A 27,218-nucleotide genomic window follows, 5' to 3' on the forward strand; every position below is an offset into this window, starting at 1 on the left:
ATACAGCGCGTGTCACGTGAAAAGAAGAAGCCCGACCCTGTGCTACATCTGGAAATAATTGTTTATCTATTTAATTTACTTTTGGCGGTGCGGGTATTTGTATTATATTTTATTATCACGGTCACAGCATATGCCTGTATAGGTAAGGAATAAAGGGTTTTGTTTGGTTCCCAGATTCATGGTACTGTCTAAAATATTTCATGTAGTTGGGTTAATCGCTGGCACGAGTAACGTGCCACATTTAATGACACACATAAAAAGTCTATTACTTTAAGAATGAGTTGAATTTAAGCAAAGGAAAGCAGTTTGCCTTATAAAAGCATAATTCAGTTTGCATAGTAAAATGAATTAGTTCTCTGCACTCACAACATTGCATGATGCCAGACCCCCTCCCAGAGTATTACTTTTGTAGTTGGGTGAATTTGTGAAAAGCAAACTGTTATCAGTAAAATGCAGTCGTGGTGTTTGCAGACAAACCGAGAATCAGCCAGAAGGCAGCGTAGAGTAACATAGTGAAGGATGGTGCTTCCACATTAATCCCTTACCAGCAAATGAATAGGTCCGTTAAAGCATACAGCTGTGTCTTCAACACAGCATTGTGCATTTTTTACATGTCATGTTCCCAGGAAATCGTACATCCTTCTTACCACGGTCAGTGTTATTTATTGAGTCGTTTGGAAACCTAACTTTTAAGAGTCAAACAGAAGTATATTTTGTATTTCTGCACATCATCAAGAAGTGTGTTAATGCAAGTTATGGTACTGTTGGATAGGAAGTATGAGCCCCGCTTACTGTATAGAATAAGACATGTGTCTGTGCGTTAAGTTAAGTAATAGCATATACTGCCCATAAAGATTGTTTTAATTTTCAGTTTAGTTCTGTTGCTGGTTTTTGTAGGATTTAAAATTTTGGAATGCATGTTTTACAAGCACATGGTGAGTAAGCTGAACTTTGTAGTAGCTCTTGTCAGTCCTGGGTGCATTGTATCAGTCCTCTTACTATACAGCAGAAGTATATTTGTGACAGTTGAAAACTGCTGAGTAAAAACTGAAAGAATTTCTAAAAATGTGTAAAAACTGAAATAAATTGTTTAAAATGATGCCAAAACAGGATTTTGTCTTTTTCTGCACACTATTATGGTAAGTTGAGTTTTGCAGGGCATGTTGTGGTACTACTTGGCAGTATGTATCGCATGTAATGTGTAAGAATAATAAGGTATATTTGTTTAGCACTGGATAATAATTTAATGTATATATTGCGTGAATGGGCGTACCTTCGTTAAAGGTTGTGCGTCAGGGCCGGTAACTAGGCACGTAAAAATCTAATGCCAGTCATTAGCGGACCGGAGTTCCGCTGTGGCGACCCCTAACCGGGAAAAGCCGAAAGACACAACATTCTGGAAACAGCATATTAATTATCTAATGATCTGAAGTAGTTTACTTCAGTTGGTCCTCAAGCTGTGGGTTACGGATCCGTATTGGATCCGAGCTGGCAACTTTTGCTAGCATCAGCTCCGAGCTCCAAACTCCTCTCCTTACCCATAATACACCTCCACTGCCTTCCATCCCCACATCTCGTTTGCCACAATTTGTTTCACATCGTGTCTTCTGAGCTCCAACTAGCAGGGGGTTTAAAACTTTCTGTAAGTAGTTAATTTTTCTAAGTTTCTCTACAGTTAGGTTAGTATAGGTCCCCTTTCTCCTCCCCTCGCTTGGTGCGTAGAGTGTGGTGGTTTTTAGGTAGTTAGAGTAGTTTGTTCTGTGGTGTAGGTAGCAGTTTCCCCTCCCTGCCCTCCGTGTTTTCTGTAGATGTGTGTGCGTGTGTGTGTGTGTGTGTGTGTGTGTGTGTGTGTGTGTGTGTGTGTGTGTGTGTGTTTATTAGATCTTCCCTGTTTTTTTCTAAGGCTATCTTTCTGTTATTTAGGATGGCTGAAAATCTTGTTTTCAGGCGCTGCACAGAGTGTGGCCATAAGCTATCCCCAGCGGATGGCCACACTCTTTGTGTTTTGTGCTTGGGTGTGGCCCACCTGAGTGTGGATTGTAATATTTGTATGAGCTTCAATCCCTGCTCCCTAAAGGATAGGAATGCCAAGTTGGCCCTCAAAGGTCATCTTCCTGCTTCCAACTCTCTCTTTCCTCGTCTTTGGCTTCTGTCACAGCGGCTGCTGTGGCTGCCTCTCCCTCCTTTCTTCTTCTGGGTTCTCCTCCCTCCCAGACTGGGACTCAACCTCCTGCACCAAAGCCTGTGGTAGCGGAGCAGAAGAGAGGTAGAGAAAGGGAGAGAGAGTCGAAGATGAGGGAAAAGAGGAAGAGGTCCCCGGACTTCGCTTCCCCTCGGCTCCGGTCTCCGAGGTTCTCCCTGGAGCCAGAGGAGACATGTCCAGCCTCTTGGGCCTCGGTGCCCCGACCTGCCAGGTCGGAGTCCGTGGCCTTGTCACTGTCCACCCGTTCCTTGTCAGATATGGATCTGGATAAGATGATAAGGCGCTTTATTTGTACACAAATCCAGATGGGGGTCTTGCCACCCCCATCCCTCTGGAGGGGGGGAGCTCGCTTCCTTTCTTTCAACCCATTTTTCCTTCTCCGATCCGACCTATGGGTTCAGAGTACTCAAATCTGGGGTTGGCTTTAGTCAGGGGGTCGGTGCCGATGGTACCTGCTTCCTTGACGCTGACAGCTGCCTGGAGCATTTCAAATCCAACCAGCGTGGATCTAAGCCACTCTTGGAGCTGGAGCTTGGGTGTCGGATCCGAGGGAGTGGAACCTTTTTCATGGGCTCCAACTTTGTCAGTCCAGGTTCCCTCCCTCGGAGCTCCTTCTACCTTGGGCCCAGCTCCGATTCTGGCGTCGGACCCGGGGAGACCGATCTCCTTATAGGTTTCTTAGAAGGTTCGCTATCCTTTGGCGTTCGATGTGGTAGAAAGAGTTCTCTCCATCAGATCGAGACCCCTGACCGCCCCCTTGGACTCCTCCCAGACCCCCTCAGCTCTGTCTATGGTCCCAGTTGTCTTACCAGAGGGACAGCCCATGCTCGAAGAGCCCCAGACAGTTCCCCCCAAGGAACAAATGGCTTGCGAGCGCCCCCCGGAGAGCCCCACCGGAGATGTGCCCCGCAAGCATATGTGCAAGAGGAGGCACTTGGATTCCCCCGAGTCCCTCACCGAGGAAACTGACTTAGATGAGGGAGAGGGTTCCCCAAAGTCAGCTCTCAAGGATGTCTCCTTTGGAGACATCATGGAGATCCTGTGCCAGCAGGGAGGATGGTCTGCCCCCAAACCTTTTTCTGATTAGTCTGTGTTCCTGGAGGCTTTCAGCACGGGCCCGTCTACTTCCTGGGTGTCCTCTCCCATGGATTCTTTGGTGGATTTGGTCACTTCGCGGGCATGGAAGGAACCGGACACCATGGAACCTATTCTGAAGTGACCTGATAAAATCCTAAGCCCCCCCCCCCATAGATAGGCCATCTTGGAATAAGAGCTCCCCCGTGGACGCCATGGTGGTAGCAGCGGCCACTAAGAAGGAACTTGCCCAGAAGAGTTCCTCGGTCCACCACCCTGACCGAGAGTCAAGGATGATGGACCGCCTAGGGAAGCGGGTATACGCTTCAGCTACCTTCTCGATTAGGGTGCTGAATTACTTGGCCCAAGTCACCAGACTCCAACGCGACCTAGTAAAGGAGCTGGAGGAGTCTCCCCCATGCGAGGAGGACAAGGCTTCGTTCTCCATGAGGATGGCCACTTTAAAAGCATTATCTAACACGTCCATGCAACTCTTCTCCCATGCTGCTGAAGTGGCTGGGTCGGCATGTCCATGAGGCATAACGCCTGGCTCGGGTTATGTCTGTTTTCTGAACCCTTCAAGGCGTTGTTTGCCAATGCCCCTTATGACAGATCTACACTCTTCGGTAAGACCATCAAGGAGACATTAGTCCAGAGTGAGAAGGATGGGAAGACACAGTCTGCCATCAGGATCTGCTTCTCTAACCCTCAAAGGTCCTTTTCCCAGAACCAGAGAGGGCAAAAGAAGATGCGGTTCCGGAAGTCACAGTATTCCCGGGACACTCAAGGGCTCTTCTTCCCCCGGAGGCAGAGGGGGACAGAATGGACAACAGCCCAGAGGCAGAGGGGGTCCGAGGAGATTCGGGTCTCGAGAACCTTTCTCGGAGAGACCCGAGCAGCAACCCAGAGGGGTTGCCCGACTGCCTTACTCTAGATCCTGTCGGGGGACGATTGTCCTTGCACCCAGCGGCATGGGAGTCCATAACAGCGGACCGCTGGGTGCTTCAAATCATATCCAGAGGCTACTCTATCCACTTCGTGGGTTCCCCCATATCTCCCAGACACCTCCCGGATGTACCACCCATGCAAAGGGAGGCAGCAGCACAGGAAATTTCTAAGCTGCTAGGAAAATGAGTCATCAAAACCGTCCCCCCAGATCAGTCCGGATTGGGCTTCTACTGCAGGTTCTTTTTGGTGCCAAAGAAAATGGAGGACTTAAGGCCCATTCTGGACCTATCTACCCTGAACCTGTCAGTTGCCAAAGAGAAGTTCCGGATGGTCACATTACAGTCCATCATGCTGTACCTGCAAGAGAGCGACTGGATGTGCTCTTTAATCCTCCAGGATGCTTACTATCACAAAAATGCACAGAAGCTCCAGGAGGTTCCTCCACTTCCGGTTAGGAGTCCATCATTACTAATTTTGAGCCCTACCCTTTGGTCTCACCACAAACCCAGGGTGTTTACCAAAGTGATGGTGGTTGTAGCAGCTCACCTGAGGCCTCAGGGCATTCAGGTCTATCCATGCCTGGATGATTGGCTTCTCACTAATCCAACTAGACATGTACTTTCCCAAACCAGGGATTATTTCCTGACACTTGCCCAGTGTTTGGGGATTACAGTCAACACATCCAAATCTCTCCTAGATCCTGTACAGGTGATAGACTACATTGGTGCCAGGATAGATACTCTTCAGTGTAAAATATTCCTGACCTCGGAGAGAGTTCACAGCCTAAGAATGCATGTCTCCCTGATCTACCATTCTCATCTTCCAATGGCGGAATCGGTGTTGTGGACTCTAGGCTTGATGGCGGCAACCATAACTCTTCTCCCATGTGCTTGGTTACACATGAGAATTCTACAATGGACTCTAGCTGTACAGTGGTCTCTGTTAGAACTGCCATTGACATATCCAATTCATCTCAGTCGAGTCGGTCATCTCTCATATGGTGGATGAGCTCTCCAGACATTTTGGAGGGATGACCCTTTGTTCCAGCCCCGGCTCAAACCACAGTGACTGCGGATGCCTCCCAACTCGGGTGGGGGGGCATTGTTCGGGCAGGACAGTCCAAGGCCTGTGGTCCCCCATAGAGACCAGCTTGCATATAAATGTCCTAGAGATGAGGATGGTCCTTCTAGCGTTGCAGGCTCTTCATGCCTTTCTTCCTCTGGGAATGATTGCAGTCCAGTCAGACAACATGTCAGTGGTCTGGTATATCGACAAACAGGGAGGGACCAGAGCTTACCCCCTTTGTCACGAGGCCATGAGAATGTGGGAATGGGTGATCTCCACCGGTCCCTTTCTCATCGCAATGCACATTCAGGGAAGGTCCAACATCCTAGCGGACAGGCTGTCGAACCATTCTGATACCTTACGAGTGGTCTCTGAATCCGTCAGTACCGGAACAGATCTTCAGTGGGTGGGGTCAGCCTTGCTGCGATCTCTTCACATCTCCTTCCAACGTGAAGTGCAGCAAGTTTTTCGCTCTGAACCCCCCTGCCGGGGGAGTCCCCATTCAGGGGTGCCTCATCCGAGTCTGGACAGCCTGAAGCTCACAGCTTGGCTGCTCCAGTTCCCGTGATTGCTAGGACTCCCGGACTATCCTCCTCAGTTAAATCTATTTTGGTAGCTGCTCATAAGTCTTCGACCAGGAAGGTTTATTGCAGCAAGTGGAAACGTTTTTCTTTCTGGGCCTCTCAAAGGAGTTTAGACCCTTTCACGGCTCCTGTTTACACCATTCTTGATTTTCTAGCTGATATTTTTCAACATGGAGCTAGTTCTTCTACTATCAAAGATCAGTTGGCTGCCATTTCTCATTTTCATGTGGGCGAGAATTCTGCCTCCTTAGCCTCTTCCAGACTCTGTAAAGCCTTAATCAAAGGCAGTTTTTTGTTACGCCCCCCCCCCCCGGTCAAAGATCCTGTTCCCCTGTGGGACCTTGCTATGGTCCTTCAAGCTTTGGTCGCTCTGCCTCTCGAACCGGCTGCAACTGCAGATCTAAAATTGTTATCTTGGAAAACAGCTTTTCTGGTGGCTATTACCTCTGCAAGAAGGGTTTCAGAATTACAGGCCTTGTACATCAAAATTCCGTACATGATTTTTCACAAAGGTAGGGGTTCCCTTTGAACCAATCCATCCTTTCTTCCTAAGGTGGCATAACCAGTCAATATCAATCAGACTATCAATTTACCTGTGTTTTTTCCTAACTTTACCAACAAGATGGAATGCAAATTCCACATGTTGGATGTTCATAGACAGTTATGATTCTGTTTACACAGGACAAAAAAATTTCCGTAAATCTGATCAATTGTTTGTATCCTTTTATAAACCCTTTTTTGGGGAAACCTATCTCCAAGGTCACTATAGCTAGATGGATTTCTTCATGCATCCTGCAGGTCTATAAGGACAGAGGCATGTCTCCTCCAGGTCAGGTGAAAACTCATTCCACTAGGTCCATGGCTATGTCTGCGGCCTTTTGGTCTAGAGTGTCTTTGGATGATATTTGTTCTGCAGCTACTTGGTCCTCATCTCATACGTTTATTTCTCATTACAAATTGGATTTGACTTCCAGAAGAACAGCATCCTTTGGTTCTGTTCCATGAGGGCCACCCAGGAGTTTAGTAGCTGGGGACTCTATCCCACAGGTTGAAGACCAAATGAAATAAACTACTTCAGATAAAGAAGTTATGTACTCACCATAACGTTCCATCTGAGTAGATGTACTTCATTTGTCTTCAACCGTCCTTCCCTCCTTCCCCAGACCTTGGCGCATGATCAGCCTACGGGCTGCAGTATAGATCACAAGTATATCTTTCCGGTCGGGTTCTCAGCAAACTCGATCTGGGGATGGAAGGCAGTGGAGGTGTATTATGAGTTTGGAGCTCGGAGCTGATGTTAGCAAAAGTTGCCAGCTCGGCTCCGATACAGATCCGTAACCCACAGGCTGAAGACAAATGTGCAACTACTCAGATGGAACATTATGGTGAGTACATAACTTCTTCATTGTATTGTGGAGGTTGTTGAAATTGTTAGATACTTGAAACCTAAAACGTAGGTTGTGTCTTATGTTTTTAAAAATAATACCTTTGGCTTTGAATGATTTTGCACGTATACTGTGGCACATGCCCTTTCTGAGAAGGTGTACCATTTTTGACTGTGAAGAAGTCCTGTAAATATAATGGCCACATTATTTTGAGACACACTGCTGGTCTTCAGCAAGCCATAGCAGTAATCTTTCAGCAGTGATTGTGTTGTGCCCTTTATTTCTGTAAACAGCCTACACCCAAAGTGATTGCTGGCATTATGTGCATTTCTGATGTCTCATTGAGAAGAAAATGAATATAGAAGGGCCGCGCACATATTTTAGCTTACTTCTGTTTGGCACATTTACTGCTTCCTGCCAAGCCATGTAAGTTTTATTCAACAGTGGTTGTGCTGCTACATGCTTTCTAATACAGAATGTTTCTCACTCTTACCCTTAAAAGATGACCACCTTCTCTTGACACCTTTGGTTGAGCTGTGAGGAAAAGTCAAAGAAATAATGACCATAGTAAAGTATTTCAGCTTGTTGCTGTCAGATGCACATTATTTAATTTCTCTCTGCTTTTACATATATTGCATTACCCAAAACAAGATGGACACATTCTGTGCACATATTCTGTGCAATTGTGAAGAAAGTGAATGGCCTACTAGCCTCAGTAATGAATTTCAACATCTTGCAAATAGACTCACACTGGCCTAGACAAGGCATATAGTGTAACTGCCCAGTATATTGACATATAACTTGCATTCCTACTCCCAAAAAAAGGTCACTTGCTGTGCACCCCCTCTGCTTTTAGAATGAAAGTAAAAGTACAAATGGTCTCAGTTGCTGTAGTACTAACCATGGCAACTGTCACTGCACTATGTCTAACTGTCATTTGCTTTCATCCAAGTACTGCACCCCCCCCCCCAAGATAGCTAGTCCTGGCAGTCACCAGTGATGTGCAATTAGCAAAACTGAAGTAAACAATGGCTACACTAATAGTGTAGCCACCCCTACTGTTACCACTTCCCATAGATGTATCTGGTGTCATACCAGGACAAATAAAGAAAAAGAATATATGGACCTGCAAGAGGAAGAACATCCATGAAGATTAGAGCATCTGCTGCTCCCCACAATCTCTATTCAGATGTCTAGCGTTTGCCTTGAAAGCAACGAGCAACTGGTCTCAGATACTTAAAGCATATCCACACAGCCTGTTACTACCTTAACAGAGTACTAGTGAGAAGTCATACTAATAAATAGCAAGACACCCCAACTTTCATTTTACATTTTTCACTTATTTAACAGGGAACTTTAGGATAATTATTTAGCTAGTATAATTACTGCAATCTTTCTAGATAATAGATTTTTTTTTATTTTAAAATTGTTTAAATCTTTTGCTCTCAATCTCTTTAAAAAAGGCCTTAAACAATATTTTAAAAACCAATGGCTCTGCCCCTGCACTAACCCAGGTTAATCTCCATAGACACCCTGTCAATTATACTCTCTTAACTAATGCCTATGTGTGCCAATATCTGTAGAATACTACATAATATTTAACTATTTAAAAAATGCTATATTGCAAACTTGTGTATTCCATAGGGCTGCTTTAAGTATCTACTGTTTACCCTAGTGCCATAATTAATGAAAAACTGTTAAATTCTTATGTTTTTTCTCCTATGTGAATATAATTCCTACTCTGTCTTAGTTAAGAATGAATAATGTATCACCTCTATAATTGCTGTTCTTCTTATAGTCTGCTGTGCTTATTACTGTTATTGCTTGTATCTGTAATTTGGAGCTTTTCTCCTCGGGCCTCCATTGAAAATGGACATGTATCCAGTCGGACTATCCCAGTTAACGAATGTAAAATAAAATAAATAAATTACATCTCCATACCTGCTATTAAGCCTCTGTACTGCTCTGCTGAGAACTCAAGTGAACTCAGGACCACTTTAAATATTGATAACTTAATTTCCGATCATGTTAGTAATTCTTGTAGTATGCTAAGATTTTGTTTTTTTAACTTGCCAGATTTATCTTGAGAAAGTAGTTTCTATAACTTTTGCTTACCGAATTACCAGTAAGTTGAGAAAGTTTAAATGAGTGAGTATTTGCTTCTAACCAAATAAATGAACTGATTCCAGGAATATTTTCATGCTACAAACTGAACCAGAGTCAAATACCAACTCCTTCATAAAGGCATTGGTAAGTTAAGCAGTAGTTCAGTTGTAAGCAGACAGTCGAGTAGTACCTTTTAAGATTTTAAGCTGCTGTAGTTGTAGGCCTAATGCATCTATTAAGATAAGCAAATAAGAGCACTAGTGAAATCCTCCAAAGCAAACTTCGAGTCCATATTGGCCACATCTACTAGAGACAGTCATAAGGCCTTCTTCACTATGTCCCTGATCTCAAAGGTAGCACCCAGATTTTTTCAGAACTGATGGTCAAAGACACCACATATACAAATGCCGTAGATATAGCAAAATTGCTGGCTATCAGATTCAGCAAAAATGTCATGCCTCTGTCCCCCATCAGTAAATCAGGACATTCCCAGTACCTGCCCCCTTCCCCTTATATCTAGGGATCAGGTCATCACTGCTCTCTCAAAGGCAAAAAATACAGCCTCCATGGGACCTGATAACATCCCAGGCTGCATCCTACATGAACTCGGGCAGGAACTTGCAGCACCGTTAGGCACCCTATTCAACCAAAGCCTGAGTACCAGTTTTGTCCTAGCTGAGTGGAGGACAGCCACTGTCATCCCTTTACACGTAAAATCTCCACGGCACGAATAACTGATAAACCCAAAAAAACAGGTCCAAGCAGTAGTATAATCAACACCAGGATTTAATAGAAATTTTATAAAAATTTTAAGTGCTTTTCGTTTGCTGTGTATGCAAACTTCATCAGAAGTAAAACCATTAATTTTTTTTTTATTTTTAATGGTTTTACTTCTGGTGAAGTTTGCATATATAGCAAACGAAAAGCGCTTAAAGTTTTTATTAAGTTTCTATTAAATCCTGGTGTTGATTCTACTACTGCTTGGACCTGTTTTTTGGGGTTTATCCCTTTACACGTAGGTGGAGTGTCCACTGATCCGGGAAATTATAGACCCATCAGCCTAATTAGCCTGATCTGCAAGGCTATGGAACAGATTATCGTGGACCTCATTAACAAGGACATTGGCAACCTCCAAACACTCAATCCCACACAGTTTGCCTTCGTCAAGGCGGAGGTCATGTCTGTTAAATTTGGCTGACCTTTTTGAGACAGTTACCAAAGCCATGGATGAGGGGAAGACTGTGCACACCACCTACCTTGACCTGGCCAAAGCCTTCGACACTATTCCCCACTTGGGCATAATAGATAAACTCTCTGAACTAGGCATCAATCCATATGTTACCAGATGGGTAGCCAACTGGCTCACTGATAGAACCCACCTAGTCAAAATAGGGGAAGCCACCTCAAGCAGTAGACCCATATCGAGTGGTGTACCGCAGGGTGCGGTCGTGTTATTTGGGATATATGTTTCTGAGGTACAGGCCAAAACCAGTGGGCTATGGCTGACCTAAGTTTGCAGATGACTGCAAGTTGGGAGCAGTCATCAGTTCCCCTAGTGATGTGGACATCCTCCAAGAGGGTCTCGCCCAAACAAATGACTGGTGCCAGAAACATGGCCTCAAGCTGAATACAAAACAGTGCATCATCATTCCCTTTGGGGAGAGAGATGTCCCCACAGATTATTACATTAATAACAATGTTCTAAGCATGCAGTCAGTCGTGAGGGATTTGTGCACCCAGATTGATAGCAGCCTGACTTTTGACCACCATGTTGCTTCCATTGTATGGAAAGCTTTCTACATGGCCCACCTCATAAGTAAGGGTATCTCATCCAGGGACAAGGAGGTCATAACATCCCTGTATTCTTCCCTTATAAGGCCCCATTATTGTGTACAACGCCTCATTCAGCATGTACCTTGCAAAGCACATGCAGCAGCTGGAGAGACCACAGAGGTTGCTCACCAGGAGAATCCAGGGCCTCAAAAATCTACCATATACAGATCAGCTAAAAGCCCTATGCCTCTACTCTGTTTCATACAGACTCCTAAGAGGTGTCCTCTGTCTGGCATACAAGGCGATCTCGGACCCCGCCTTGATGGGACTGCTGCATATCCGCAAGTCAAACTCCACTCGAGTAACCTGCACACGCGGCCTCAACCTGGTCTGTGACATCAGTAGGACTTACTGGCAGGAAAGATTTCTGTCCCAGAGACTCCCCCATCTATTGAATAGACTCCCTCTCCACGTTAAGCAGAGTACCTCTTTACCCCTTTTTAAGAGCAATCTGGATAACTGGATGGGAAATAGAAAATACATCCCTGGGATTCCACCCGTGTCCCTGCTGGATAGGGGCATTGGGTGCTGATTTGTGTATGCATGGGCCAAACTCTTGGCTAGGCTTATAAGGGCCTCAGGGCCAATAGCCTAGTAACTTCCTATGATCCTATTACATTGCGTGATCTGCATTAGACATAGAAGCTGGTAGTGTCAGCCTGTGATCGTTATACTAGTTCACTTGATTGCTTAGTTTGTAGTAGATACCATGTCAGAGAAGCACTTGTATGAGGCAATCTGTAGATAGTTAGTTCTGTAAAGTATAACTTACAGTGTGCCAGGTGTCTCTGGAGTAGGAATATCATGGAATGGAGTCACATTTGTTGAAGCCTAGTTAGGCAGGGTAAAGGATGTTGGGGCAGGCAGAGAGAAACAAGATGAGAGGTCTGGATGTAATTGAGAATGAGAGCTGGGTACAAGTAGAACAGAAGTAAGGCAAGCTGTTGGACCAGACATAGGGCATGAGTCAAACCAAAGAGGGAGGCCGAGGTTGCCAGAATATAGTGAAGTAGCCTGTTAGATAAGTATTATTTGGGTGTGTGTAGTGTGGCACTGTGTTGTCATATCTTTTCCCCGTTATCAGTGTTCCTTCCTATCATCCTCTTACTCATTGATTCCCAATCCTGTTGCGTGGCATTGTGGATGAGTGTATCATAAAAATACTTTGAATTTGTCTCCTGTGCCTTAGTGGACCCCTTCAGTAGTTTTGTGCACTGCAGTTGCAGCACTGGCCTCAATTATGGTGTCTTCACATTAGTTCTCTTAAGTTAGGCATGATGTCTCTGTCAGGATGAGCCACGTAGTTTCTTAGGCTCCTGTTTGTCACCAGAGGAGTGATCCTGTAGCAGTAGCACTCCATCCAGCCACCCTAGATAGGAGAGCTAACTTCCAGTTGCTCAATTCTAGTTTTCCTGTCTTTCCTCTTATGTACGTAGTCCATTATGTGAACTCTGGTCACCTGCATAGTAGCTGGGGTTCCCCGACCTGGAAGCGGTTTGTACTAAGTTGCATTCTTACTGGATTCCCAAACTAAAGGACATTTACTGTCCTCCTCCGATTCCAGTATTTCTAGTCTGCTACTGTACTTTCAATTTGATAACACATACAAGATATACAAAGATTCCTGTTTTATCAGAGCTTAGTTTTGTATGTTGTACACTAGGCCACAAAATGTCATGTCAAAAGGTTGCAAGTGCATTTTTTACACATTTCAGGTCAAAGTGTAATTAAAAGCAAGGAAATAAAAGTCAAATCGTTTTATTCTCATTGTCCCCTTTTTTAAAACATCTTTATTAAATTATCACTTAAGACATGGGTAAACTTACATTAACTGAAAGAAACTATATTAGCATTTTTTCCATTTACATACATAATACATGACTTATCTTTTGTTTCTTTCTTTTATAACTATCATCAGTCCAACATTAGATAATTTGCTCAGCCTCTGCCTTCCATTAAACCTCCCTCTTCCTCCTCAACATTATTCTGCATGTATTGTCCAATAATTTCATTTATCTATATGTAATTTGGTTATTCCCTTTTCTAAAAATCCCTCTTCCAGTTCTTTTATCGCTTTTATAGTATTCCTTACTTCACATACAGTTGGTTTAGACTTTAATTTCCATTTTCTAATTTTTTTTTTTTTGCAGCCAACAGAATTTAACTTTAAAGAGGCCTTACTATGGGCCAGATTCCAAAAGACTTGCTCTGAGAGTAAGCCACTTACTCTGAGAACAAGTCTTTTGGAATCTGATCCCCTCTGTAAGCCTGATTATGTATTGGCTTTATACAAACGTAAGTCACTTACACTGAGAGCAAGTCTTTTGGAATCGGGCCCAATATCTAGGCAATTCAGATCCTGTGTCCCAGTTCAAAAGAATAATTTCCTTATTTACAGCCCCGGACTTTCCCGGTCAACAAATGTTAAATAAAAATATTTCTGACCGAGTACTTTATAGGGAATTTTTAAACTCTGCCAGCTCATTACATATGGTCCAAGTTACCTTTTTCTTCCCCATCACACCTCCAATACTTTCTAATTTGCCTATGAGATAAATAATTTGAAGTCTGCTTTCAGTATATTGACTGACATAGTCTTAACTGTTCCTGCTATTAATGTTTTGCCTTTTCATATCAACCTCTCAGTATCTGTCACCGCAAAGATGGTGGGTTCAGTACACTATTTTTACTTGTCTTCGTAGTTTGGTGGCTGGCATGCTCATTTCTAATATACATTTTTTAATCTGTTATATTTCCTTAAAACTAAAAAGCTAATATTACAACTACCTGGCAAATATTGCATGTAACCGATAGCTTGAATATACATACACTCAAACAATGTGAACTTGGAGTTGTACAGTTAGTTACAGGCAATGAGACCAGAAAGAAAGTCACTGCAAAAATGTGCAAGGCAGGTCACCTTCCTGCATACAGCAGACCCCTTTTAATTTATTATTCTCATGCCAAGGTCCCTGCATCTCAGAGAAAGGAACAGTCCGTGAGAAGTAAAGAACTTTTACAGTGTGGTGTGTCTGTGAGCTTGGAGAGGCTGACAGACGGTACATTTGATGCACCAGCATTTCATTACTACATGCACTGAGCAATAGCACATGAGTAACGGGCACCTGAATCAATTGTGCTCATAGCCAGCCTTAGGCATAGGCCAACTAGGAAGCTGTCTAGGGCGCCGCTCTGGTAGGGGTGCTTTTCCAGTAGTTATTCCATGTAGGTAGACTAGGATGGGGGACCAGGTAGTATGGGGGGCGCTGTGGAGCCCTTTTGCCTAGGGCACCAGTTGACCTAAGGCTGCTCCTGATTGTGCTCAGGCAGCAGCAAGATAAGCAGTCTCTTACGAAGCAACTGGTTGTTAGCTTTATTCCCCCTCTGGTTTCTAGAGATCTTTCAGAGGCTAGAAAACAGAGTAAGAGGGAAATCTTACCTTTTGAAATGAATAAGGTTTTTCTTTTGGTTAAGAATAGTTTATTTCATCTTTTAGGCAGAATAACGTAATGTTTTTTAAGTTATCAGTAGCACAGAATATGTGTATTATTATTAAACTTTCTTATTAGTTATATGTTCCAGCCTCCATTTCATCCACAGTTTTACCAGGCATCCATCTTATATTTATCTTAGTAGTTTCAAAACGGCACTGTCAATCTTCCAGAGCATAATTCCAAGTAGCACGTTCAAACCTGACTTCAACTGTAAACCATTTTACTTGCTCAAGTACCGTTACCTACTTGACATTGTTATTTCAGAGTACAAGCCTGATTACATTCAATTTCTCTGTCTCCTTAATTACATTTTCCTTACTGACATTACATGCCCATTATCATGCCCCCACTATACATATGCTTTTAACACATCTTATTTTAATTTTTTGCATAAAGCATCTTGCAGTTCTTGGATCAGAGCTCATTTATTATTACCAGTTCTAAGCTTTGTCCTGCAGTTAGCACAAAGGCTGGCATCCATTCCATTCATTACATCACTACTCCTATTCAAACATTTAATTGTTTATATTTCTCGACTTGTCGTTATACCCTTCATTCAACTGCATAATCACTTCTAACACCAATTAGCAGCACCCACAGAGGTCAAGGTGTAGATGTAGCATTTCTTTTAAATATTCTTAGTGCTTCACTATCCTAAATGTATCGCCCTGTCAATAAAGTAAAGTAAACATGGTTAGTACATAGCTTCAAAGTACACACACAACTCACACAACATGCAAACAGCTCATCAAATATCTTAGCAAGCTAGAAAGACTACATAAATCCTTTTCAAAGGGCCAAGAACCCCAAGAAGTAATAATGTCTACAATCTCTGTTTCTCTCATGTAAATTGGCAGTAAATTTCCCTTCCAGATAAAATTAAGGACTTTTGAAAGGTAGTTCTCTTGCTGCAATGTGATTTTTCCTTCATTTTTACATATAATATGTAAAATATTATATGCATTCAATATGCAGATGATTTGACTATCATCAACACTGCCTCCAACCTGGCAGACCTCACTGCTTCAACCCAAGACACCTTCAACCTAATAGAAAAATGGTTCTCAAGTCGTCAACTAGTTCTCAACCCCAACAAAACAAACTACTTACTTTCTCACCCACTAACAAGACTCTTCCCCCCACATTCTCTATTACATCCTCCCCCCACATTCTCTATTACATCCTCCAATGGAATCACTATATCACCAGAAGCTCACACAAAGCTATTAGGTGTTACCATTGATAACTCCCTTAAATTTGACACCCATTTCAATCTTACCATCAAAACCGTCAATAAAAAGCTTGGCTCTCTCTATAAAGTAAAACACTTTCTCACTCCTCACGCTAAAATTACAATTGCCAGCACACACCTACTATCAACTCTTTTCTATGCCTCCCCCCTCTTTACAAACCTAAACAAGACAACCCTTAACAAACTTGCTTCTTGTTACAATCACATAGCTAGATTTGCCACAAATTCCACCTTTAGAACGCACCACTGCACTAACTTGAAGCAACTAGGGTGGTTAGAGTTTTCCAGCCAACTCCATTTCAACCAACTCAAAATGGCTCACCAGATACTGTATCACCCAGAGAAAACACCAGCTCTGAAAAACATCATTCACCCCTATATTAACCTGCAATCTTTACACTCCTCCAATAAGATCTTAGCTCAAACTACCAAAGCCAATAATTCTGCTGGGGATTCTCTATTCTCAAACTTTGTAGGTTAAATGTGGAACTCCCTACCGACCATGCTCACCTCAGAACCTTCACTCCTACAATTCAAAAATAAGCTTAAACCCCATCTCAATACTCTCTGGCAGTGTCCCTGTTCCAAACCTGATTAACCACTATCATTTACCCTTCTCTTACCTCACTATCCTTAACCGCTTTTTAACAAGGCGCCTCGCCTTTGTAACTGACCTATGTTTTTTTTTTTTTATATGCTGCTGTTATTTTTTTCCCAAGATGTGATGTATCTTTATATTGTATTTAGAACTCAACTATCTTCCTTTTTTGCATTAACAATGTTCATATGTCTGTTATGTACCTGGAGCTTTTCTCCCCGGGCCTCCGCTGAAAATGGACATGTATCCAGTCGGACTCTCCCGGTTAACAAATGTAAAATAAAATAAATAAATAAATAAATATATCATCATTCCTTATCCCTGTAGGTCATTTCCTGTCCTTCACTTTGTTGAAGGTGGACTCAAAGGTTTCCATCAGCTTCCCTTTATTTTATTTATTTTTTGCAGTCCCAAAAAACTGGTGAGAGAGGACCCTTCATGCCATAGATATACAGTGTGTGATCCTGATTTAGCTGAAATAAGTGCATGGGTTTAGGAATTTAAGAAGACAAACCAGTTGTTTGTCTCCTTATTCTAACCAACCAAGTGCTCATCCTTTGGGAGGGCCCTCAACATTAGATGCAAGATATTCTTACTTTTCCAGTTGATTGATCAAGATCACCTTCCCTCTGTCCCCCTGTGGATGTGTGGTCTTACACAGTCTGCTGTTTTGGAGCTCCATGTATGTCGGGCATTTTTATATATATAGTTTATGGTTTGGGAACAAATCGGTTCGGTGATGCCAAGCACAAGCGTTCTTTTGTATACTGTGCAATGTATTACAACATGCCTCATACATATGCACAGTTTGACCTATACCTGGGAAAGAGGTGTTCCTTCTGGGGAGCCCAACATAAAATGAGGCCTCCAACTCCTTATGAATAGATCATCTGTTTTTTTTCCACCTTGCACCTCAGACTGTGATAGTGCCAGGAAAGGAGTTGTAATACTCTAAAGTGTGGTGGAGGATTTTCCTGTAAGTCTTACCTCCCACTGGTGTGCTGAGTTGTATCACCTTGGAGGCAGTGCAGTGGTGCCATAAGGGGATCACCCCCTCCTACATGGTGGCACATCTCATCTCAAGCTGAAGCAGTGACTCTGTTTTCAAGGCTACTGTATCTCCATTGGCGCTTGTGAAGTAGCCACACCCCTGTAGTTCCCCCTTGGAAGAGGAGATTAGGCAATGGCTTGTCATTCCTCTTCCATCCCCACCAGCAGTTGCAGGTACCCAAACCACAAATTAAACTCAAGTCACCTGAGTCGTAGTCAGAGATTTATCCCTCTACACCAGCAGAACTGGCTGCAGGCAAAGATTCTGAAGAACTTGACTAAAGTATTAGTGAAACCTATGATTAAGACACTCAGGAGATCTGACACCGGAAGAAGTATTTGTTGATAATGTAACTGGCTTTCTAGCATAATCGGTTAAAACAAAAGTGTCGAGATGAATTGTAGACTCATTCCTAGTAGATGATGAGCTCCAGTAATAAGTATGCTATACTTATGGCAAATAAGAGTCGTCAGACAAGCTTGGTATTCTTTTTTGACTGGTTTTCTGCAGGATTGGCTAGGGCGGTGCATGTGGATGTGGTTTATTTCAACTTTAATAAGGTCTTTGGTTCAGTGTTGCACGTGAGATTATAAATTATAAGGATCAGGATGAGATTAGCATAACAAATCTGGATGGAAACATGCTTGAAACTAGGGCTGGGCGATATGGCCTAAAAATAAAATCTCCAGTTTTTCAACCTACACAGAATTTACAATTCTGATTTAGGGTTTTTTTCTAAACGTATTTATTCAGAAAAGAAAAGACATTATTCAAATACTTTTTTTTTATTTTAACAGTGTATAAAAACATACAGTTTAAGAACAGCAAAACTTTCTGGAAGTGCTGTTAGAACTGGGATTGTTCCCTGAGTGATGCTCACTGCTCTTAGTAGTTCACAGGTAAAGTGCAAACTCAGCACTACATCCAGTCTCTCTGAAGACAAAAACTGCAAAGAGCTGTCAGGTGAATATGCACAAACAAACACAGACATACGTACTTCTTTCTGTGACTCTCAGATGCATTGAAGTAACGTGTATGTCTGTGTGTATTGAATAATTTATAAAAGACTTTTCCAAACAAAACATTTGTACTTTGCAAAGTGCAAGCTAAATGAAACATGAGGTGCTTTTAATGACTTTTAAAGGTTTTTATTTTTTTGTCAAACAAGCATGTCTCCTGCCATTGGCTTGAGGTATGCCCCTCACACTAGTCATAGTGCTGCTTAAGTGTCCATGTCATTCAGTCCACATGACTTGCATTTCACATGTTCACAGTGGTATTTGGTGGTGAAAACCTTTCATATGCATATAGTCATAAGTCAGTATGACAAATGTTTGAAGTCTTACTCCTCCTACTACTCTTGTGTCCCTGAGCACAGATATTATGTTGCTTCAAGCAAAGAATGAATTTATTTCCCTATAAGGATTAATAAAGTGTAAATACAAAGTCCTTTACATGTTTTTTGCAAGGAACACAAGCCTGTCAACTGCCTCTAGTTTGAGGCATGGCTTATGGTCTTCCTAGTTGAAATTGTTAGTAAGCCATTAGTATGTGTTCCACATTTTGTGTATTTGTTCCACATTATGAGGGCTGGTGTTCCTCATTTTGGAGATGGAAGGTTGAGAGCTATGCCCCCACACTAAAGACCCTCTGTGATGGGGCACTTGTGGCAGGGATGGAGAGATATTTCTTGGCCAAATTACTGAGTCTTGGAACATTTGCTTCATGGTGCTTCCACCACTGAAGTGGATGTGTCTCTGGGTCTGTGTCAGGGGCAGCAAGTAGACTGCCAACTGATTTTCATTTTTTTTTCTGCCTCTGACTAGGAAGACGAGGCACTTATTGAACATTGCTAACATCTTTTTCTTCAGCTCAGGCTGAGTTTCCTCATCTTGGTGCACCTGCAGAGATGGGCCAGGCTATGGTGTGGTTTTGTCAGCGTCATAACAGCTGTTTTCTTAACTTGTTCCACGTTGTCATGATCAATGTAAGCTGTCTGGAACCTGGGATCCATCAGTGAGGCCATGTCCAAGAGTTCATCTGTGACAGGGTCACTATATTTTTCATGAAGGTAATCCAGTATGTTGTTTATTTGTTTTGTGAGTTCAGTATCTCCCTCATCTTGGCTGTAGGAGACAGTGAAGCACACATTTGAGGTAGGAGACAATGACCTAAGCCCCACCAGACAGGGTGTCATTGAAGTCTTGGAGTGGTTTCACAGCTTTGTTCACTGATTCCAAAACGTCTGCCTTGTCATGTTGGTATGAAGTGCCAACTTTGCTTCTCAGACCCCAAGACCTGGGCTATGACTTTTTCCTGTTCTGAAATTCACTCCATCATCCTTTGCCTTGAACCCCACCTTGGTTGGGACTCTGTAATAAGCTGATGAGTGAGTAGGCCGAGCTTGGCTTGTACCACAGCCATCTCCTTCTTTTTCAAATGAATGAAAAAGCACTGACAACCTTTTTACAAACACCAATGGCACAGTCAATCTTTGAGACTTTTACACCATTTTCTGCATAGAAAAATTAACAAATACTAAAAGACACCTACTACAGTCACACACTTTATAGCCTGTGGAAAGCCTAAATGTTCTCCCTCTTAACACTTCATTTATGCATACAAAGCACTAACATCCAATACATAATTATATATATATATATATATATATATATATATATATATATAGCCTCAAAAGTTGGAGCAGAATATTATTGACATTTTTTACCAGAAAATTCCGACTAGGTAATACTCATTTTCAGCAGAGGCCTGAGAAAAGCTCTAGAGAGTTAGATAACATAGTACAAAACAGATAGTTTAGCTGTAATTAAAAAAAAAAAAAAAAAATTTGTATACATAAAATTTGACTATAGAATACAGTATAGCATGAGGAGACACCAGTGATGTAATAATAAAAAATATATATATTTGTGATAAAAGGGGATATTGCCAGCACAGCTAGCTGGAATTTTGTAAATAATTGTATGTCATTGATGAATATCAAAATGATTTATACAAGATGCTTGTGTTACAAATGTATTAGAACTGTATGTCGTGTATATCAAACTGCTTGTGCAGACGTGTGTGTTGAAAAGGTATTTGTAGAGTACTGTGTTTGAAATGTAACCAGAATGTGCCCTACTGGAAGAGAACAGAAATGTACCTGCACTATTGTAACTGTTTAAATGTATATGTTTAACAGAGGAAATTGGAGGGTTAGCCTCAGTCCAGCACACTTTAGAAAATGATCTGAAATTAAATTACTTTATAGGCTATGCAATAAAGAGGCTATCTCTCAAGTTTTCAATGTAGCTAGAGACACAGTCTGTACTAGAAAGATTTCTGTATTATTCTTGAAATTAACTAATTGATACTTTTGAAGTGTGAAGAAATGCAGTTGTTTTATGACTTCCAGCATCTGCCAAAGATCTGAGCAAAATCCCTTGTCTGTATATTTTTACAGGTAGATGCTAAATGCTGCCAGCTTCTAGCAATGGGGGTTTTGGTCTGGGAACTAGAAGTCAGATGACCAGAAATTGTCATTCTGCAAGCTAATCCAGTAGTAATATTTTAGATATTAATTTGAGAAGTCTTAGTGAGACAGAGCATTCTGTATTCTGTCTTGGACCTGACAACAAGAAGACCCATTCAGTACATCTGCCTTGCTCTAATGAAGTAAGTTACTAGGGAATAGTAAAATTCTCTTAGATTCAGTCAGGAATATAGTGAAGCTTAGTTTAGATGTTTTTCTTTATTTGTGTGAGCCTGTTCTGCAGTGTTATTTTAAATATTTCCTGTGGTTTTGAACACTGTCACTGTGAATATATATTTAGTGTTGTCTTGTTCTTTTATTATTTACTAAATATATTTAAACCTTTCATTGTAGCTGATCTCTGTAGAGATATTTAAGTTTTGAGAGTACTTGCATATTTATTTGGTGACACTGTGTGGGGCACTCCTAATAGCCTTGCTGTTGGTCAGACTATCATTTATATTAATATTACACAGTAAGATTGGACACCTTTTGTTAAGGGCCTTAAAGTAGCTGATAAAGAGTGACTGGTGGCAGTGGAAATTACCTCATAGTCTGGGCAAAAGGGGGCATAGCTAGTAAGCCTGTGCCAGCCTTTCTCGGGTGTGTGTGTGTGTGTGTAAAAGTCAAACCTCAAAGAGTGCGTGTGTCAGCTACTTGAGCAGGGATACAAAGCACTGTTTGGACAGAGAAGGGGCTGGAGGTCTTAGCTTGATCAGTCAGCTGACATCTCAACTGTATAGCTGTGCCAGTGGGAAATATTATTGGGATCTGGAGGAAGAGGGAGAAACCAGCCCCGGACTATGGTCTCTGTGAGCTCTTAAGGGAAATTGCACTTGATGCAGAGAGCTGCATGTGGAAATTGTGTGTGTGTGTGTGTGTGTGTGTGTGTGTGTGTGTGTGTGTGTGTGTGTGTGTGTGTGTGTGTGTGTGTGTGATTCTGTCAGTGAACATCTCCCACTGTTGCCAGTGGTGAGGATCGAGGCTACTTGATTACTGGTTGGCAGTGGTGGGTCGTCACAATATTAAAGATTAAGGGAAGTATCTTGCTGGAAGAGACGGGAAACAATGATACGGATTAATAAAAGTTTGTTGATGAGGCATTATCAGAAGATAACAGGAACTGACTTCTCTTGATGTTAAGTGTTTTTTTACAGCTGATTCATGACTGTTCTATTGGCTGAACAGGCAGCACACATGTCTTTCATGTTTGAAGGACAGAAGGCTATGGATTTTGTTCTCACACCAGGTACTTAGATTCATTCATCCAGTACTGATACTACAGTGTGGCATAAAGGGGGGATGCTTCACTGATGTGTCTACTGTCCATCAGTTGGGATGTTAAACTGAAGTTTTTGTCTTCCTGAGTTCAATGTATCTGAGGTGGATGTAGAAGATGTCATGTCAATTGTCAGAAACAGTAGGAATGTTTTAAAATAAATGCCTTGCATATTTGCATATAGAATGTATATAAGCAATAAATACATACATTTCCAACATCAAAGGTATCAAAAGTTAACTTCACAGGTAATGAAAATTTAACTCCCCCTGTACTTTTGCCACAACCATGTGTATTTTTAGTACATTAATGAAATCCTGTTTCTTACTAAACTTAATTTCTTCAGTGCTTCCTTTTCAAACAAACCACATGCTTAATAATTTATTTATTTTATTGCATTTATTTATTGGGAAAGTCTACTAGGCCTAAAAGAGCCCATTTTCAGTGGAGGCCTGGGGAGAAAAGCTCCAACAAGAACACAGATACAGAAAAAAAAATTAAACATTAATTAGTACAGAAGTAGAAAGTGTTACGCATAGTGATTACATCAATTTATACATAAAAGCAGGAATCTAGTTGGTTTGATTACAGTAGTATATGTAGAAAATATATATTAAAGCAGGAATTTAGTTGGCTGCCAAATGAATCCAAGCAGAAAGGTATAAACAGAGATATATTACTCATTATTATTGTACCAATATCAACAAGTGATGAAAAAAAATAATAAATATGGAGAAAGTATCATCAGTCACTAGTAGCAAAAAGTATAGGAATTCAGTTATCATATAAGGAAAAGGAAGAAGTTAGGTTATAGAGCAGCTACAAGAAAACAATTTTGTCTAACTCCTCACTAACTGGTCTGTCTCTAATATCAGACTTTCCATGTGATAGCATGCTGATATGAAGGTTCTAATTATAGGTTCATAGGAAATTACCAGGCTAGCGGTTTAAGGGCTCTTACATGCCTAGCCCTAGGGGCAAGAGGATGGCATGGATTTGTTCCTCTGCCTTGAGTTTCTTACAGATTGCCCCTGCCCATTAGGGACATAGCCACTACCCCAGGTGTGAATTTGCGATTCCCCGTCCATTGATCCAGACTGCATTTGAAGAGGGCCAGGGAATGGCTCTGCTTAATGTGATTGGGAAGCCTGTTCCAAAAAAGGGGCAGTCTGTGAAACACATATCTGTCTCTAGCATATTTTGTTGAAGTCGCTGACTAAGTTTAGATCCCTAGATTGGGTGATCCTCATGCGGTTTGACTTGTGGATGTGTAGCAGCTCCATTGGGGAGAGATTTGTGAGGACCTTATGGGTCAGGCATGGGTCACTCTTAACAGTCGGTAGGAGACAGAGTAAAGGAATGGGGCTTTTAGTCTGTCTGCATAGTTCATGTTGTTTACACCCTGTATTTTCTTTGTGAGGAACCTATACATTTTCTCAGAATTGTGTTCCAAACGTATTATACACTGACGCTGTAGAAAACCCTGTTCTGTGTTTTCTGTAGAAAACCGTGTTCTGTGGTTCTTCTGTATAACAGATTCTACAGGCATTGGTATTTACCCAGATAGTGGGCAGAAGTAGAAGTGCCTTCTGAGCATTGGCCAGAGAATACTACAGTGGAATTCTGTGATTCAAAAAACTGAATTGCAGAATTCCCAGAAGCTGCACAGTTAACTGTCCCATTTTCTTTAGTGGGACACAGGAGTGTCTTTTTAAGCTAATACATACCAGGCACTGTGCTTGGGACTACAGAGAGCTCTGTGTAACCTGACAACATTACAGAGTGCTGCTATGAAGGCATTTACTGACTGTATAGATTGCCTTAGTAAGTAGCTACAGAACTGTATGGTAAGGCATGTGGTACATACAGTAACTGTGTACACCACCAATGTGAATGTTGGTCATTCAGTGTTCAGGTGGCACTGGGATCTTTACCATGTTGTAATAATAAGGGGATCCAGTGCTGTGCAAGAAGTGGGTGGGCTGAGCACACCTGTATCATGGGGGGGTGACAAGGTATTGTGTGTGAGCAGGTTCACCTGCATTGTATGGGACTCCTGCTGGTAGAAATCTTTCTAGTGTGCAGTGGAGATGTATATTTTTGTGTGTGTGTCAGTGGTAGCATGTTCTCAGTGCAATCTGCTGACACACTAATGGGGGAAGAGGGCATATTTTAGCCATGGCCATTAGACCACAGTGCATACATCACTGATGACAAGTTTGTGAGTAATGAAGCATAGGGTAGTGGGCTCATTGTCATAATGGATAAGTAGCTGGGACACAGCGGAGCAGGATTGTAGAAGATGTCTTGAGTTATCTGGCCCCATTACACTTTAGGGGGGCTTGTGAATCAGACAGGACTTTGTGTTCCATTATGTGGCCCAAAGTGCCATGTGCAGTAGATCATCTTGTTCCTGAAGCTGACCCACTGTCTTCACATACCTTGCATAACATGGGTGCCTTATCTTGTTTATTTAATATAAATGGTGCTACAAAAATCCTGTCATTCTTACACATTTTCACATCTATTTTTTTTTTTGTTTTATAGCCATTCAAAACTCTGTAGATAGTTGATAGTGGCGTACCATTATTTGTTTTTTTGGCATCCCGTCAGTATCCAGCTTGTGCAGTTTGTTTCTTCATCTGTGTCTAAATATCCATCATCTTCTTTCCTACCTATGCAAATAAACCTCTTATCCATTCCCATAATTTTCTTTATTTCTCTGATAATAACTGACCTACAAATGTATGCTGCTGATGCTTTTAATAACCCAAAATAAATATAAGCAGGTCAGATACATAATAGGTTTTTGTAGGTCTAAGGCTCCTTCCTGTTTGATATTAATGTGAGCCCTCTGAAGGATTCAAGCAAGACCACAGTATACTCCAGAATAAGCAAGTTTTCCAAGAAATAGAGAATTCATCAAATATACATTTTTCTTGTAAGATAAATGCAGTTTTCCACAAAACACTTGTATTCTTAAATCTGTCAGAATAACATTCTGCTATTGACACGGTCATTCCACATGTTAATTAAAATAGACATTTCAAAACTAGCAACTTTAGAAGAATGTTTACAATCTGTTGAGTTAAGTATTTCTATTGCTCAAAGCTTATAATTGCATTCCTGTAGGAAAACAAACATCAAGGCACTATCTGAGGTCTTGTCTGTTATACAAAATGTCGTTTACCCCTGTCTGCCTCCATGATAAACCAATTATTAATCTGATTTAGTTGGCCAGTACTTAAACAAAGTCATCTGTTAGTTGGCACAGAAGATTGTCAGTGAGCTGTTGAGTTACTCCCTGTAGTCCAGGATTTGTTTCCCTCTGCCTCCATTTGCCTACTTTGTGACTATGATCAAGTCACTCAATCAGATACTACTCCCAGGTTGCCCCTCTGAAGGAACACTTCTGTCCAGTGAGTTTGCCAGGTTAAGTGCTCAGTGTTCTTAGAATGCCAGCAGGTTTGACGGAGCTCTTTACTCAGCATGCTAGGGACATTTTCAGAAATGCTGTCAGTCATTCAGAATGCATCACTGTATTCTTAAGTTATCAAGTAAAGATTTCCTGTTCCTCACACATGCATTGCACTACATTTCCAGAAGTTAGTGTATTGAAGTATTGTACAGCTATGTTTTCGTACGTTGTAAGGATAACTGCTTATGCTTGTCTGAATAGAGGAAAACCATTAATGGTTACTTGTGATCGACTGTTTTGTGATTTTTTTTTTGTACTCTTACTTCATATTAAAGCTTAGTATAACCTAGCATTTTGTAATGTGCATGTATTTAATTACTATTTGTTTTATTCTCCATTTTCTTTCTGTTTGCAGTGTGAACTAAAAACTAAACCAGAATGCAGACCATAAAGCTGAATGGTGATGTGCATATGCCAATTCTAGGACTGGGCACATTCAGAGTTCGTGGGTATAGCACAGTTTACCAGGTACTGGATGCCGCTTTTCAGGCCGGCTACCGTTCATTTGATACTGCTACTGTTTACCAGAATGAAGCTGATATTGGCAAGGCCTTGAAAGAGCTTTTACCCAAGCATGGCCTTACCAGGAAAGATATATTTGTAACCAGCAAATTAGCACCACAAGACCATGGAGAAGAAGCTGAGTCTGCTTGTCTGCGTAGTCTGGAACAATTAGATTGTGACTATATTGATTTGTATCTTATTCACTGGCCTGGCAAGCAGGGATTGAAAAGTGAGGACCCTGATAACAAGTTACATAGACAGAAGAGTTGGCAAGCCATGGAAAAATTAAAGGAAAGTGGAAAATTCAGAGTTATTGGAGTTTCTAATTACACGGTGGAGCACATGAATGAGTTACTGTCCCACTGTCGGATTAAGCCCTCCGTTCTCCAAGTAGAGTATCACCCACTGCTTGTTCAAACAGACTTGTTGAATTTTTGTAGCAGTGCTGGAATCCATCTTCAGGCATACTCTTCTCTCGGTGTAGGAAAACTTGTTTCTGAGCCACAGATAATCAAAGTAGCAGGAAAGTACAGAAAAACACCATCACAGGTTTTACTAAAATGGGCAGTACAGCAGGGTATTGGTGTTATTCCTAAATCTTGTAATCCAGAACGTATTAAGGAAAATTTTATGATATTTGACTTTTCATTATCTGAAGAAGATATTAATACAATAAGTAGCTTGCATTCTGGCACTCGATACTGTTGGGATCCAACTCATGTTGCATAGACAGTTACTTGAACTGTAGAGGGTCTTTGTGCAAAGTTGTGTTGGAAAGAAGTTTGTTTTTACTTAAGATTGCATTAAATTACTTTTTATAGTCTTGATGGCA

General features: G+C 41.7%; 1 protein-coding gene across 1 annotated transcript; it reads left to right on the top strand.

The window, feature by feature from the left end:
- LOC122805574 (glyoxal reductase-like) lies at positions 1–27,218 on the top strand. Its single transcript, XM_044075799.1, has 2 exons — positions 1–142; positions 26,238–27,218. Exon 2 carries the CDS (start codon positions 26,261–26,263, stop codon positions 27,113–27,115), a length of 855 nt encoding a protein of 284 aa, XP_043931734.1. The 5' UTR covers positions 1–142; positions 26,238–26,260; the 3' UTR covers positions 27,116–27,218.

Source organism: Protopterus annectens, chromosome 6.part1 (genome assembly GCF_019279795.1).
Source record: "Protopterus annectens isolate FY-2018-M chromosome 6.part1, PAN1.0, whole genome shotgun sequence".
Classification (NCBI taxonomy): domain Eukaryota; kingdom Metazoa; phylum Chordata; order Ceratodontiformes; family Protopteridae; genus Protopterus; species Protopterus annectens.

Excerpts from the sequence above, each read along its gene's own strand:
- LOC122805574 (XM_044075799.1), top strand. The coding sequence starts at position 26,261 with ATGCAGACCATAAAGCTGAATGGTGATGTGCATATGCCAATTCTAGGA.